This window comes from Scomber scombrus, chromosome 22 (assembly GCF_963691925.1).
Source record: "Scomber scombrus chromosome 22, fScoSco1.1, whole genome shotgun sequence".
NCBI classification, from domain to species: Eukaryota; Metazoa; Chordata; class Actinopteri; order Scombriformes; family Scombridae; genus Scomber; species Scomber scombrus.
The window spans coordinates 18,203,279-18,217,867 of NC_084991.1; the positions used below are offsets into that span (position 1 = coordinate 18,203,279).

At 40.2% G+C, this 14,589-nt stretch overlaps 1 protein-coding gene across 3 annotated transcripts in view; it reads right to left on the reverse strand.

Annotated features, from left to right (window-relative positions):
• Positions 1–14,215, reverse strand: part of iqsec3a (IQ motif and Sec7 domain ArfGEF 3a) — a 99,050-nt gene extending 84,835 nt beyond the window's left edge. For all 3 annotated transcript variants that reach the window (XM_062443750.1, XM_062443748.1, XM_062443749.1), the window contains exon 1: positions 13,656–14,215. In XM_062443750.1, coding sequence (XP_062299734.1) covers positions 13,656–14,215 — 560 coding nt within the window. The remainder of the gene's footprint in view (positions 1–13,655) is intronic.
• Positions 14,216–14,589: the final 374 nt, after the last annotated feature.

Sequence of the window (14,589 nt, forward strand, 5' to 3'; positions counted from 1 at the left end):
AGGTAGATGGCTGTGAACATTACTCTGGGTCGTAAAGTTAACCATACCTGACATTTCCCTAGGCAAGTATGCGCCTGCGCATGTCTCTGTGCGTGTTTGTGAGTAAATGATACAACAGTGGACATAGAAATGATGTTGGATAGAGAGCAATGGCCAATAATGAAACTTCAGTAATACTAAGTGTGTGTGTGTGTGTGTGTGTGTGTGTGTGTGTGTGTGTGTGTGTGTGTGTGTGTGTGTGTGTGTGTGTGTGTGTGTGTGTGCGTGTGCGTGTGTGAATGAGCATTAGACCTACTGATAAGCAGGTTGGCACCGTGTGTGGCAACCTCTGTCAACAGTGTATGAATGGGTTAATGTTGGCATGTAGTGTAAAGTAGTGGTTGGAAAACTGGAAAGGTGCCATATACATTTAATATTTGATATTAACGCAACAATTATTAAGGATCTTATAGTTTACCAATAGTTTGGTTTCACCATATGAATCTGGGGGGCCATTACATTATTATAATGGATAAAAATGTATTTCTGCTACACAAATTGTGACTTTATTTTTGACTATTGTTTTCTAATCTTTGCCTTTTTTGGGAAATATTGGATAATTTTACTTCTGCTAATAACTGCTAACAACACGTAGACATCTGCATCATGGCAAGGGGCCAAATACAGTATTTCCATCTGAAGAGTACTTGACAATATGAGGCATAAAATGGATATACTTGAGTGAAGTCCCTCAAAATAATACTTAAATAAACTACTTGACTAAATGCACTTATTACTATCCACCACAGCACTAATGTTATATCTTAATATATGTGAACTAAATTGGTCAATTTCTAAAAAAGTACTTAGAAGTTTACTTTTCTCTGACTGAACTTTGGAAGGTCCTCGGCCACAAGCAGTGCAAGCATATCTTATTTGCTTCTGTGTATACCACCAATGAATGCAGGTCTGTCTAGCAGTTTAATTTATAGAAAATAATAGAAAAATAACAATTACATATTTTCCTTAAATCATTCAGCTGTAGCATGAGCCCATAATTTAACTGCGTGCTTAACCTTCTTTGGACATGCACACATGCACACACACAGATGCGCTCTGGTACACATGGTGCAAAATTAGAATTGTCTGCTGAGGGATTTTCAGCATTAAGCTTTCAGGAGGTGAAATCTCTGCGACAGATGGGTGGACATTTTTCCATAACTGCACACTGTTGCTTCTTTCAAATAACCCTTTTCCTGAGCTGCAGGGTTCATAAACCCACTGATCAATCAGAGTCATGTCATAGCTTTCTATCTGACCCTTGAGGTATTTAACCATCTTATCACCATTAAATTATGCATCATTTTCATGGCGTGTTTGTCTATGGTCAACACATCTGTTTCATTACAACACTGCAAACATTAGCAGCTGCTAATTGCCAGCTAATAGTACATTCTGTATTGAGTTGTAAAACAGGCTGCAATACATGGCAGGACTATTACAAGAGTGTAATGTGAAGGGTGTATTATCAAGTGCTACACTTATCACATGTGCACATAGTATTACTTTTTTATTACTACAATTATGAAGAGCTGTGCAATCAATATATCATCTGATTTAGCTTGTAAGTAGCTGATAATGTCGCCAATTCCTTAAAATATGCAGTTACTAATACTAATAATATGAAGTTTTTAGTTTTTAATGCCCCAGACCCTCATAGGAGGAGGCTGACCCAGTGTTGTGTTGATCCCTTGTAAGGGATTAACAGACACATTTAGCTGTGCTATTGGTTGAGAAAAGGAATAAGGTGACCCAACCTCCCTTCCTCACAGTGCCCTGGATGAAGCTCCAGCTGCCGGGGACAAGCCGGGGCAATGCCTTGACAGTTCCCATGGAGTTTAATAATGTTATGGTGGTGGGGGAGCTCAGAGAGTGCGAGAGAGAGGGAAAGAGAAATGATGAGTGTGTGAAAGGGTGACTACATAAAAAAGAATACAAAAAATCTATAATATTAATGACAAATAACAAAAATGTTATGCAAAAAATAAATAAATTCATATAATTTAACAAATACATTTGTTGATGAGCAGGTAGGAGGATGTCAGTGTTGTGAAAAGTTGTGTGTCTTTATAGTAATGTTTATGCCATCATTTTTTTATTTATATGTTTACGATATGTATGTGTATAATTGTAGATTTTAGTGGAAGTGTAGGTGCAATACCAGTCAATCATTGATTGTTGGTATGTCTCCTCATAAGCAGAGTGAGGGGATAATGGGATGTGGCAGCCCATGAAGAAGGACAGTGACTCTGATTTCTTTCCAAAAGTGTTTATTAGATGTGCAGTGCCAGGTGGCATGAACATAGCTATTTGGGCTGTTTTGTGTGCAATGCAAACAGATTTCTAATGAGAATCCCATTTTGAGCATTTTTTCCCCCAGTGAATTATGTGGAGTATGAGTTATAGGTTGGCATTTTTAGTCATTAAGTAGATGTTTTTGCAAATGTGGTTACAGAAGTCGGCATCAGGAGTGTTGGATGGGTCTAGTTGCCATTTTATTGATGGTATAGATGGCATTTTGTCAGACTGTGATATTATTCTATACATTATGGAAAGTAGTTTGTTTTTTTTCGGGGAAGGGATGTGAAATCTGAAGTTGAGGGAGGAAGATTTATGTTGGTGGCCATAATGTTGAATTTTGATTGAACAGATGATTCAATTCAATTCATCTGTTCAATCAAACTTTAATACTTAAGTATTATTATTTTAACATTGGCTATTCTGCCCAAAAAGGGAGAGTAATTGGTTCATTGTCAGTAGTGGAGGTCATCATTTAGTGTTTTGAGTAGTACAGTAATGGAGTGAAGCTCTGGCAGCATGTGACCTGTATGGGCTGCCACTTTCCAGCTGTCACTATGTAATGAAAAGATGGAAGATTTGTTGTCAGAGATATAGGAGTAGGATTCAATAAGCTTAAATGTTTCTTGTAATGATAAGTGAGGGTTTTGTTAGAACAGCAATATATCATCTGCATAGAGACGGATCTTAGGATTTTTTTTTGTGTGTCTTCCTCACCAGCAACTAAAATATATATATTTCAGACTCACCCTATCATTATTAGTAACCATGCCCCCAAAACAATTTCATGGGACACAACGAATCTATATGAACCCATCACGAGATGTTACTCACACATCTCTTCTCAAAGATTCTGAGTTTGACAGGACATTAAAAAAGAATGGGCCTTCATAAAAATAAATGATTCCCCAAAGTCATCACAAACTCTCGTGTGCAGTACTGAGAGCTAAAATAATTCCGTTCTCCTTTTATAAAAAATAAAGGAAGCACAAAAACAAGAAGCTGGACTGGAACAAAAAATCAAATACTTGGCATATCAAATGAAATCCCACAAATTCACCCTAAGAGATAAATAAAAATCTTTACATGTTTTTACGCCAATCTCATCTCATCTGAAAAGGACCCAAGTCAAAACGACATCAAAGAACAATCCAACATACTTGATTCATCAATAGCACAGGATGAACTTTCCGCTGCCCACAATATTATGCCCAATAACAAAGCACCAGGACCCAATGGCTTCCTTGCTTCTAGTCCATTCTAGCTCCGCTATTCAACAAATTAATGACTGAAATAAAAATAAAATTCACGATTTCCAGCAAACACGAGCACACTCCCAATTACCTTCCTCCAAAAGCCTAACAAAGACCCAACCTTGCCATCAAATTACTGTCCCATTTCTCTAATCAACATGGATAAAAAAAAATCATCAAATCAAACCTTTATAAATGGTACACACACATCTGTTAACACACATAGATTGTTAAATTTAATGCACTATTCATCATTACAACAGGCCTGTACTATCATAGCCACCTTAGATACAGAAAAAGTTTTTGATAGACTAAACTGGAAATTTCTCATTACCACAATAGAAAGATTTGGCTTTGGGGAATCATTTATTAACTGGGTCAAGATTCTGTACACTGCTTATTCAGCCACTGTCATCACCAAAGGGACAAACCTCACAAAGCCTCACACTGCACAGGAGGACCATTCAAGGATGCCCACTCTCTCCCGCTCTATTCATCATTTTCATCTAACCTTTCACAGCAGCCACTCATCAGAACATCTACATAAAAGGAATCCAAACACTGTTGTCATTACCATTTGCAACCACAACTCTGACAAATGTAGATTGCATACTAATGACATACACTATCTGCTGATTGCTCATTAGACCAACTGTTAATTTGCATGAGGAATAAATGGAATGCATCAATCAAAAGTGTGAATAATTTATCTCCAACTATGACAGAGGTGTCTCACTTTGTCATCTTATGCAAGTGTAAGATGACAAACGACAAAAACACATTCAAATTCACACAGACCTGCAACTTGAATGTGCAATATTTACATACAAAAGATGATGTCATCTGAAGCATCTGGAAGCGTCAAGGACAAGGAGGACACGTTTGTCTTTCAGGGCTGCCAGTCGGGAGCCATGTTATTTAAAAAACAGGGTTGAGCCAAACTTTGTCATTGTAATTGATTGGGGATCATAGAGGACACTGAGAAGAAACTGTTCCAAGTTGTGAGGAAAGTGGGACAACATTTGGACTCCTCAGCCCAGCGGGGCTTATCACATGTTTTATGCAAGTATTCTGTTCCTGTCCTGCTTTTTAATATGTCTAATTATTTAGCCTGTCTGTCATTCTGTTTTTGTATGTATGCAACCGTGTTACATTCTCTGTAATCATCTTTCCCTGCAGTTTTGAACAAAACCTGGCAACACAATAGCCATCTATCAAAAGCTCCTGGCTAGAACTGACACACATAATTACTAAATCAATCAATACAAATCCATGTTTATATCTGTATTTGTATCAAGCTGGTGGCGTGACTATAGTGATGGCTGTGTGGATCTGTCCACACTCAAAAATCTTCACAAATATTTGATGTGTTGTGATGAAATTTGCTACAGATATATTTGGTGCCCAGATTATGTGAATCTTATGAAGTTTGGTGATTCCCTGATTTTTCCTCTAACACCCTCACAAGGTTGACATTTATGGTTTTGATTGAAATGTCTCAACTATTACATGGATTACCATCAAATTTGGTACAGACATTCATTTACCCATTGAGATTAATTGTAATCGACGGTGATTCCCTGACTCATAACTATTCCGTAAGTATAGTTATGAGGTGTGACATGGATAAGAATTTTTGCTTGATTTTTGCATTTTGGTCAGGTACTTGATCCTTATACAGTACGTCCACATAGTAATAATAAATAATACATTTAATCTGTACTGCACTTTTCATTCATAATGAAACTCAAAGTGCTACAAAATTAATAACATAGAGAACATAAAGAAAATAGTAATAAGAGTTCAGATGAAAGAGCCTTCCTATATAAATTCCGGCCTTTTTTAAAAGAGTCTATGGTCTGCACTGCCCTGAATGATTAAGAAAGCTGTTCCACAAGCATGGGGCAATACAGCAGAAGGCTCGATCCCCCATGGTGCAAAGCTTAGTACTGGAGGCCCAGAGGAGCAAGCTGTTGGTAGGGAGATGTATGTTGTCCATAGATGGAGTGTATGTGAGTAGCATGTAATTGAAGACTTTGTAGTCCTCCTGATGGAGAGAGGGAGTCAGTTCAATGAAAACAGAATTGGTGTTATATGTCTCTGATTTTGCACTTTCATCAGGATCCCAGCAGCGTTGTCCTGGAGTTTCTGGATGCTTCTGCCTGGGATCTCTGTGAAGAGTGCACTGCAGTAGTCCAGCCTTGAGGAGATCAAGGTATGGATAACTTTCTCTGCATTGACAAGGTTACAGAGAGGTAGAGTTTGGAGATGTTTTTGAGATGGTAAAAAGAGGTTGTGCATAGATGGCATATGCATAGATGGTCATTAAAAGTCAGCTGAGGATCAAACCTAACACCCAGATTAGTGTATGAGGAGGACACGTTTGATATACTTTTACACCATTTGCAAAGATAGTACAGCAGCCATATCTATGACTACTTTGTACAGTACTATTCAATTTAATAATGCTTTCCAATTTAGTCAACATGTAACCAACAAAAGAAGTGTCCAGTGATCCCAACTCCAAACAAGTTACAACCTTGATTCCTGCACACACACACACATATAAATGAAAAAAGAAACAAACATTTCCCAAATATCCCCTTACATCAGCAGTTCTCATGTCATTTTAACACCCCAACATAGAAACAAACCTAGTGCTTAACACATACACTTAAATGCACACAAGGCTGGATTACCGTCAACTGGGGCTGTTTTTGCCTTGCTCAACTTGTGCATGAAAACAGCTAATATTCTACCAAGAAGTAAGGAATCACCCGGCAGCTACATCCTCTGAGAAATGAAGCAATTTAAAAGCACTACGCACCAAATGTGATATTCATGATTTGGATTCCAGCAGAAGCAGAGCCAAGTCACCCTGTCATAACTGAGCAGACGTGATTCCCATTCAGAGGGAGGGGAGAGGAAGCAGAGGTTTGCAGGAGAAACGACTCCACCTCTCTCGAGATAATGCTGCCGAGAAGGCAAACAGAGAGATATACGCGAACAGAGAAAGAGAGAGAGAGAGAGAGAGAGAGAGATAGAGAGAGAGAGAGAGAGAGAGAGAGAGAGAGAGAGAGAGAGAGAGAGAGAGAGAGAGAGAGCAAGTACAGAATGGCCCACTGTGTCCATTTTGACCCCACATATCCATCACCCACTTATCTGTGTCTCTCTCAATCTCTCCCAATTGTGTTTTGAGAGACAAACATGCAGAAAGGAAAAGATTACTCTCACTCCAGAAAAAATAATTTGTCATATTTTTCCTTAAATATTCAGTTTTTCAATACCCTGGTAGTTTAGAGCTACACAGATACAGGTTTTTGTTTGCTGAGGTTTTAAGATATCTGCCTCCTAAATAAACAAAAGAGGTGAACAGATTTTCATTTGTGCAGTACTGAAAAATACACTAAAAACACTATTAACAATGTCTTGTACAATGTCTAGTCTGCAGATCTCCCTGCCAGCATTTTTTATTAGGACCATTTGTACAGTACAAAGTAGTCCAAATAAAACCTCATCATATAATTTAATGTGCTTTGGTTGGTTTGCTCTTTTAGTTCAAAGGGAGAAAATAACTTGATCCATACACATGTTCAGAAACAACATCATATTGCCCAGCATAAATCCAAATTACAGAATAGGCTGTTTGTCATATCCATCCAAAATGGTCCATATTCTGAGCTTTTTCTGGTCTTCCACATGTGGTTAAGATTTGGTTAAGCTTGGCAAATCAAAAATACTTAAAAGAAATCAATTGGGGTCATGTTAAAAAGTTAAGGTTAGTGAGAGATTGGGGTCATACAGCAGTTAACGATCCGATCCAATCTACTGGATCAGTGTCTGCGCCGATGACCTGACTAAGCAAACTGCGTACCAGCCATGATGAGACTGATCCACAGTTTCTTTATGAATGTCATTATAGTTTCATTAACGCTGCCACCTGGGTCGCCAACTCAGTTTTCAGGGCCACAGCAATCCCTGGCATCATTTTACCTTACATGAAATTATTTCAATGATTTCCACAGAGAAAGGTAGGAAGATTCCAAAGCACTGTAAAGCATCGGTCCTCAGTAAAAAGGTGTATTGGTGCATCCCTACCAAGGTTGGCGGGAGATGAGATGGAATCCACTGACTTCAGTATCAAAGTTAAAATGTATAGAACCAACCATTCATTTAGATTTCCTGCCCTTTAATTTCCAGCACTACAACAACATTGTGTTATTTTCTTAGTCTCTAAGAGAAGAAGTCAGTATTCATCAGGCACACATAGGTCTTTTTAGGCACTTTAACACACAACCTAGTACTTGTTATTTAAAGTGAGGAGTAATTTAACATCCAACTTAACTCTAAAGGTTTCTGAGAATTTAAAGAGGACCTATTCTGCTTTTCCTTATTTTCAGTCATATATAATGTTACAGTGTTGGATGTTCATATTAAACGTGGCCAAATAATGCATGAATGTGAAATAATGAGGTAAACATAAGAATAAATCACTGTAAACAGAAAGCACTGGCTTCGGCTGCTTTGAACACTCGTTTTCCAACTTATTTTCTTCTTTTTTTCAGCCTGAGCTGATGTCAGCTGTTGAGGGATTTCTTTATATTATCATCTGCTCCACACAGCACACAAGTTCATTGCTCTGTTCACTCTGCTAACATTATGGCATTTTTCCATTGTTTTGGGAGTAGTCATGCTGAGCCATGACTCCATTACACAGCACAACAAAGTAAAATGAGTAGTTTACCTGTTTGAGGTGTGCTGGTTGCCTGCAACGCTTCATCAAACATCATCATCACTGTAGCTGTTTAGGTTTGTACTATAACTGCATTATTTCTAATTAATCTGCTGAACAAAGAGCTCCAAATATATCCAAATCATATGATTTTAATGCTGTCAATGAAGCTACTAATTTAGTGAGGAACATGTTTGATTTCCTGTAAATTCTTCACAATAAAATATCCAGTTATTGAGTCATTTAAGAGCTTCTAATATGGAACATCAAAGCAGGAAATTTTGAGTTTCCATGGCAGCGGTAAGTTAAGCCAATCAGAACAGAGTGGGCTCATTGTGAGGGGGCCCTTAAAGAGAAGGTAGCTAAGACTGCCTGTTAATAGACAGAGGCTGAACTGAGGGGCTGCATAAAGGGCCGTTATAAGATGAATAAGATGTTTTTTAACTGTGAATCATGCAAAGCTACTCTAGTGGAGTCCCAAAATAAAAATATAGAGCTGGAAATGAAAATAGCACATCCTTTAACTTATCTTATACACACTTTATGGTTAACAGAGGTTAGTGTGGCTCTGAACTTTACCCTTGTGTAGGTTGCACATTGCTTCTACAAAATTAAAACCTCAGTATATTATCCAGAGAAAAGTCCCGTGACAGATTTATATGAAAGATTGTCTAGATTTAGAATAAGGATAAAGTACCTGGAGATCAAGGCCAGCATGGGTCTTAAGGGTTAGCATAACTAGCGGAGCCTGTGCTGGCAAAGCTCCAATCTCATTGATCTGAGAGTTTTAAAACAAGAAGAGACTGCAGCATCCAGCAGGTATTCAGCGGGGCTCCTCTGTAATTTATGCAACATTGTATGTGTGTATATGAATGTGTGTTCGTGTCTAAATGCTTTGCGTGCATCCCACATTATTCCTTAAGGAGAAGGGCGCAGGCAGGAGGTGGCATATATTCTGCCCTCTGGTTGGTACGAGGCCAGTAGGTGGAAAACGAGGGCACGGTGGGCTCAGAGGGAGTCATGGCTACTGTGGGAAAACACGCTGGGTGCCAGGTGGCATGTGGCATGTTAGGGTTTGAGTGCATTAGTGAGTGTTTTGTGTGTAGGGGTTTAATATATATGTGAGAGTGTGTGGGAGGCAGGGAAGCAGCAGAGTAGCACCTGGAGCTATATGAAAACCCTGGGATTTCCACCTCAGGCAACAGGATTGCTGCCTATCAAACACACATACACCTCTATACACTCTATGTACTCTCCTATGACACTCTTCTTGACTCCCACCTGAACACATGGTCCAGCTCTTACACTTTCATTTTAACACACATTCACTTGGCAGACCCAAAGGACAGGGTGGACATGGAGGCTTCTGTCCAGCCAGGGGATGGGTTAAGTGGTAGAGAGCTTGAATGTTTGAGGAGCTGAATACTGATCCTGACTGAAGAGAAGGCCAAAATAATACAAGCTGCTGGTAACAGGAAAAGTGAACAGGGGGGTGGTGAAGGGAATGGAGAAATGTAAAAGACACAGCAAGTTTAGATGAAGGGATGTGGAAAAGGACAGTCTAGGAGGGAGAAGGAGTAATGAGGTAGGTGGACAAAGGTATCATTTGTAGGCTGGGAAAAAGGAGTCAACGTTTGGGAGAAAATGAGAATCGGAACAATGGAAGCGGAAAGAGTGGGAGGGAATGAAGAGTAGACAGGATTGCTGAAGGCTTCCCTCAGATCACACAGGCCCCTTAACAATCTTTCTCAGACTGAGTAACACAATTGCAACACTTCAGACTTCTCAATCTGAGAAGTTTGAGCTTACACCAGAGCAGGAGTCTGTAAGTAAGGGAAACAACTTTTCCCTGATTTGCATTCTTCAAATTATGCCACAGGAGGAGATGAGGAATGATGATGTGAGTGAGTGAGCATATATTTTTTTCATTTAAAGCTTTGAAAATTCATTTTCATTTCCCTTTGAAATCAAGTAGAAACACATAGTGAGTTGGGGGAAATGGCGGTTTAGATGGTAATCCATTTGTTTATTAATTTTCTTGCTCGCTTGCTCACTCATTCACGAATTAACACATGCAACGTACAGACACTTACAGCATACACACCCCTTATTAGTATATTTGTGACATGCCCCTGCCATCCTCTCGTTAACAGAAATGTATCACTTCTCTGGAGGCACTGACAGCTCAGCAATACACCATCTTGTCTAGCCAGGATCAATTCTCTGAGTGGAAATTACAATGCTGCCTGACGTTGCCTGCCTTTCATGTATCACTGCTTTCTACATTAGGGATAAGAGTGTACAGTACGCTCTCTCTCTCGTGTTCTTTTGCTCTCTTCCCCCTCGCTCTCATTGTTCATCATTCTGCAGAACTGTCAGGGGGCATGGTTGGTAAATCACGAATGAACCCACTTATTGAATCCCCCATGACATTTATTTTGTACGCAATTCATATCTTGTGAGTGTGGGCTTGTGTGAGTCCATGTGAAAGCATTTTTTTCCTCAGTATTCATGATAATGTATACTATTCCTGACCCTCACTCTTTAGGAATTATATCTTAATGGCACGATAAATCAATCTGGATTAAAAGAAACAATGCAAAATGCAGCCGTGTGGAACAGATGGGGCTCAGCTCGTTGCGTTGTGTGTGTAACTGTGCGCATGTGTGTGTGTGTGAGGCAATTCATGTGACCTTGATAGTGGCAAGCACAGAACATTCAGCACCACGGACAGCTCTGAAGCACATACAGTGCCTATAAAAAGCATTCATCTCTCATTAGAAGTTTTCATGTTTCATTGTCTCACAACATTGAGTCAAAGGGGATTAAATGTGTTTTTGGTGTTTTTTTGACAATGATCAAAAAAGCTATCCAGATGCAGCAGGCCCTGGAAGGTTTGAGGGTAAAATGAATGCAGCAAAATGTATGGAAATCCTGGACGAAAACCTAAGGATTTAGGAGAAGATTTGCTTTACGGCAAGACAATGAGCTTTAAGCCAATCCTCCACAGGAACAGCTTAAAAACAACAATGTTAATGTCCCAGAGTGGCAGAGTCAGGGTGCTGATCTCAGTCCAATGGAGGGTGGATATGATCCCCTTACAATCTGACAGAGCTTGAGCAGTTTTACAAAGAAAAATAAGGCAAAACTGCAGTGTCAAGATGTGACAGAGACCTATCCATGCAGGCTCAAGGCTGTAACTGCTGCCAAAGCTGCACCTAACTTAGTATGTAGTCGACTTTAATTCAATTTGGTGAGACCCTAAAACTAGAAAACTTCAAAGGGAGGTGAATATTTTTATACACACACACACGAACATTGCAGGCATACAAACACCTGTCATCACCCATCCAACAGATGCCACCACTGTAGAACTTCCACTTTTAACTTATACTCATTAAATTCCTCAGTGAGGCATTCAAGAAGATTTTTTTGGCAACTTGTGTGTTATCTTCACTTGAAAGGAATGTGTGTTTTGTGATATGTTATACTGCCTCAGCTCTCCATTAGAGGCTTAGATCTGAAAAATACAAAATGACAGTTGCTGCTGAATTTCTAATTTTGGAGACATGAGGGTAAGTAGATTATTATTTTATCAGGACTACCTTTATATACCTTTTAGCACTGTCCAAAACTAACAATTATTCTGAAAGATGTATTAATCTGCTTTTAATTTCTCAGTCAATTAATCATTTAGTCCATAAAATATTGGAAAATGGTGAAACATGCCTGTTTTAATTATCTATCGTCCAAGCTCATATCTTCAAATAGCTTGTTATGTACAACCAAACCGAAATATTATCAGTTCACAGAAAACCAATACATCTGCATAACTGAAATGCTGGAACTGGGGAATGTCTGGCATTTCTGCTTGAAAAATGGCTCGAAAGATTAATCAATTATTATTGCTGATTAATTTTCTATCAATCGACTAATCAATTCAGCTATAAATCCTTTTCATGCCCCAAAAAGAGAATAAGCAAAATGAATCGAACAAATGTGAACAAACTTATCAAGGCTTACTTGTACCTCTGGGCTGGCTGTAATGTGATTTATGAGCAGTTTCTAATGTCTTTCTGTCTTTGCTTTTTTGTCTTTGTCCTCCTGCTGAAACATCTTTTTACTAGTGTCTGTTATAATCTTCTACCTGTGGCCTGTCCAAGAAAAATTCCATCGAAGGTGTTTTGAAATGCTAAGATGTGAATATAAAAGTCAGTGATATGCCATTAGGAGATGGTGCTTTGCTTGTTTTAAAATATGTTTTCACAATGTCTCCACGCTCTCTGCACGCACCTGTGAAACTGCTACCACAGCCGAGCCTAAAAAACAGCTGCATTTTTAAAACTCCTCCGTTCATTCCACGTTCAAAGTGTGGATGCGTGGGAACACATGGGGGTAAAAGAAAACACTGCACTGTGCTGCAACTGCAAGTTGACCAAAATGTTGCAGTGCAGCATTTAACAAAACTTCTGCTTCTATTACCAGTCACCCAAAAAAACAGTTTATCTCCAGTATAAAGTCCTACAGACAGTAGTGACAGTCCACCTTGGTGCAGAATTAACAAACCACCACTGTCGAAATGCCAGCTTGGGCCTTCTGAATCAATATCCATTAAGCATTCAATTGATTGAACAGGGGAGCAACCCGGTGAATAATGTGAAAATACAGGAGGGGCCTGAATTACCTGTCAAAAAATTAAGCCTCAGCTTGTCAGAGGATGTGAAGTTAATCATGTGCATTGCAGTACAGAGCACATATCGTACCAGACAGTTTACAGTGTCTTAATCTAGGCTACTTCAGTAAATGTGCACCCAGAATAATTAATGTGTGTATTTTTATCGATGTGTATGTTTTTCCTCTGTTTCTTCGATAGCTTCCTTCTAAAATGTTTATGAAATGTCAGTTGACATCCTGTTAACAGGCTTTGACATTATATCTCAAGGCCTTTCAGGATGCCACATTGTTTTCCGGCCAATTGCATTCACTATATTTAGACTAACATTTGCCAGACCTGGGTACACTGCAAAAATATCCATCTCATTAGGTCACTGAGCCTAATATTGTGTCTTAAATGTGTGTTTTATGAGACAGGATATAACAAAAAGCAATTTTTTACACTTTAATAAACATGTCATGTGAAATAAGGCAAATGACCACACTCAGATTGCATATTTTGGCGCCTATCACTCCCCTTATATTAAATTATTATAAATTATATTTTTGTTTGTTCTATAGGTGAAACTAGATTTCAAGAGCCTTCGTAATTTACTGTAGACCTCTCGCTGAGGTGGTGATTGTTTTTTTGCAGCGTTCACAGCATGAAAGCTACTTACTCCGCTTTCCTGGCCAGTCCAACTGATCGGCAGAGCGTGGTGGGAGTCTGCGGAACAAGGGACTTGCAGCAGGGGCTCCTCTTGTCCTCCTCGACGGAGTCCGGGCTGGTTTGGCTCGCTTTGGGAGACTGCGGCGAGGTGGGGACGAGCTGCAGCTGCTGCGGGTGGTGGGAGGATGGAGCAGGAGGGGTCGGATGCTGCTGAGGCTGGGCCGATAGCCCAGGAATCTGCTGCTGCTGCTGTTCCTGCTGGCCGAGGTGAGCCGCAGCTTTGTTGCTCCCCGGGTGCTGATGGAGGTGGGCGGGCGCCTGGGGGCTGGTGCTACGGTGAGTCGGGTGGTGGTGATGGTGGTGATGATGATGTGGAGCTGTGGGCTGCTGGACGTATTGATGAGGGTCCCGCAACTGTCGGTTCTCTCCTATCAGGTCCTCCACCTTTCGTTCGAGTTCGTCGATGCGTTGGCGCTGCGTCTGGATCAGGCTTTGCTGGTTCTGCACGATAGTAGTGAGCTCCTTCAAGTATAGAACGGCTTTCATTGGATTATCCAGCAGGCTCTCCATTACTGACTGTAGCTGTGGCCGTGTTCCCGGCTATGTCGACTTCTTCTGTAGCTGCGATCCGTCGATGGGGCCTCTAAACAGTGCGTAACCGGGATGCTCTGGCGGCCGTCTGACGCTTCGGTGGGGCTAGATAGTCTCTCTCTCCCTCTCTCTCTCTCTCCCTCTCCCTCACCCTCTCTCTCTCTCTCTCTCGCTCTCCCTCTGTCGATGCTCCGTGAGGATGCCAGAAATGGTGCTGATGCAAGGGAGGTGGAGGTGGGGGGGATCAGCATCAGCGGAGTGAAGAGGCGGGGCCGTAGTGGACTGTGATGTCAACACGCAGGGGAAACGGTGAGGCAGTTTTCCACATGTAAATTCACAGTTTTTGCATTATG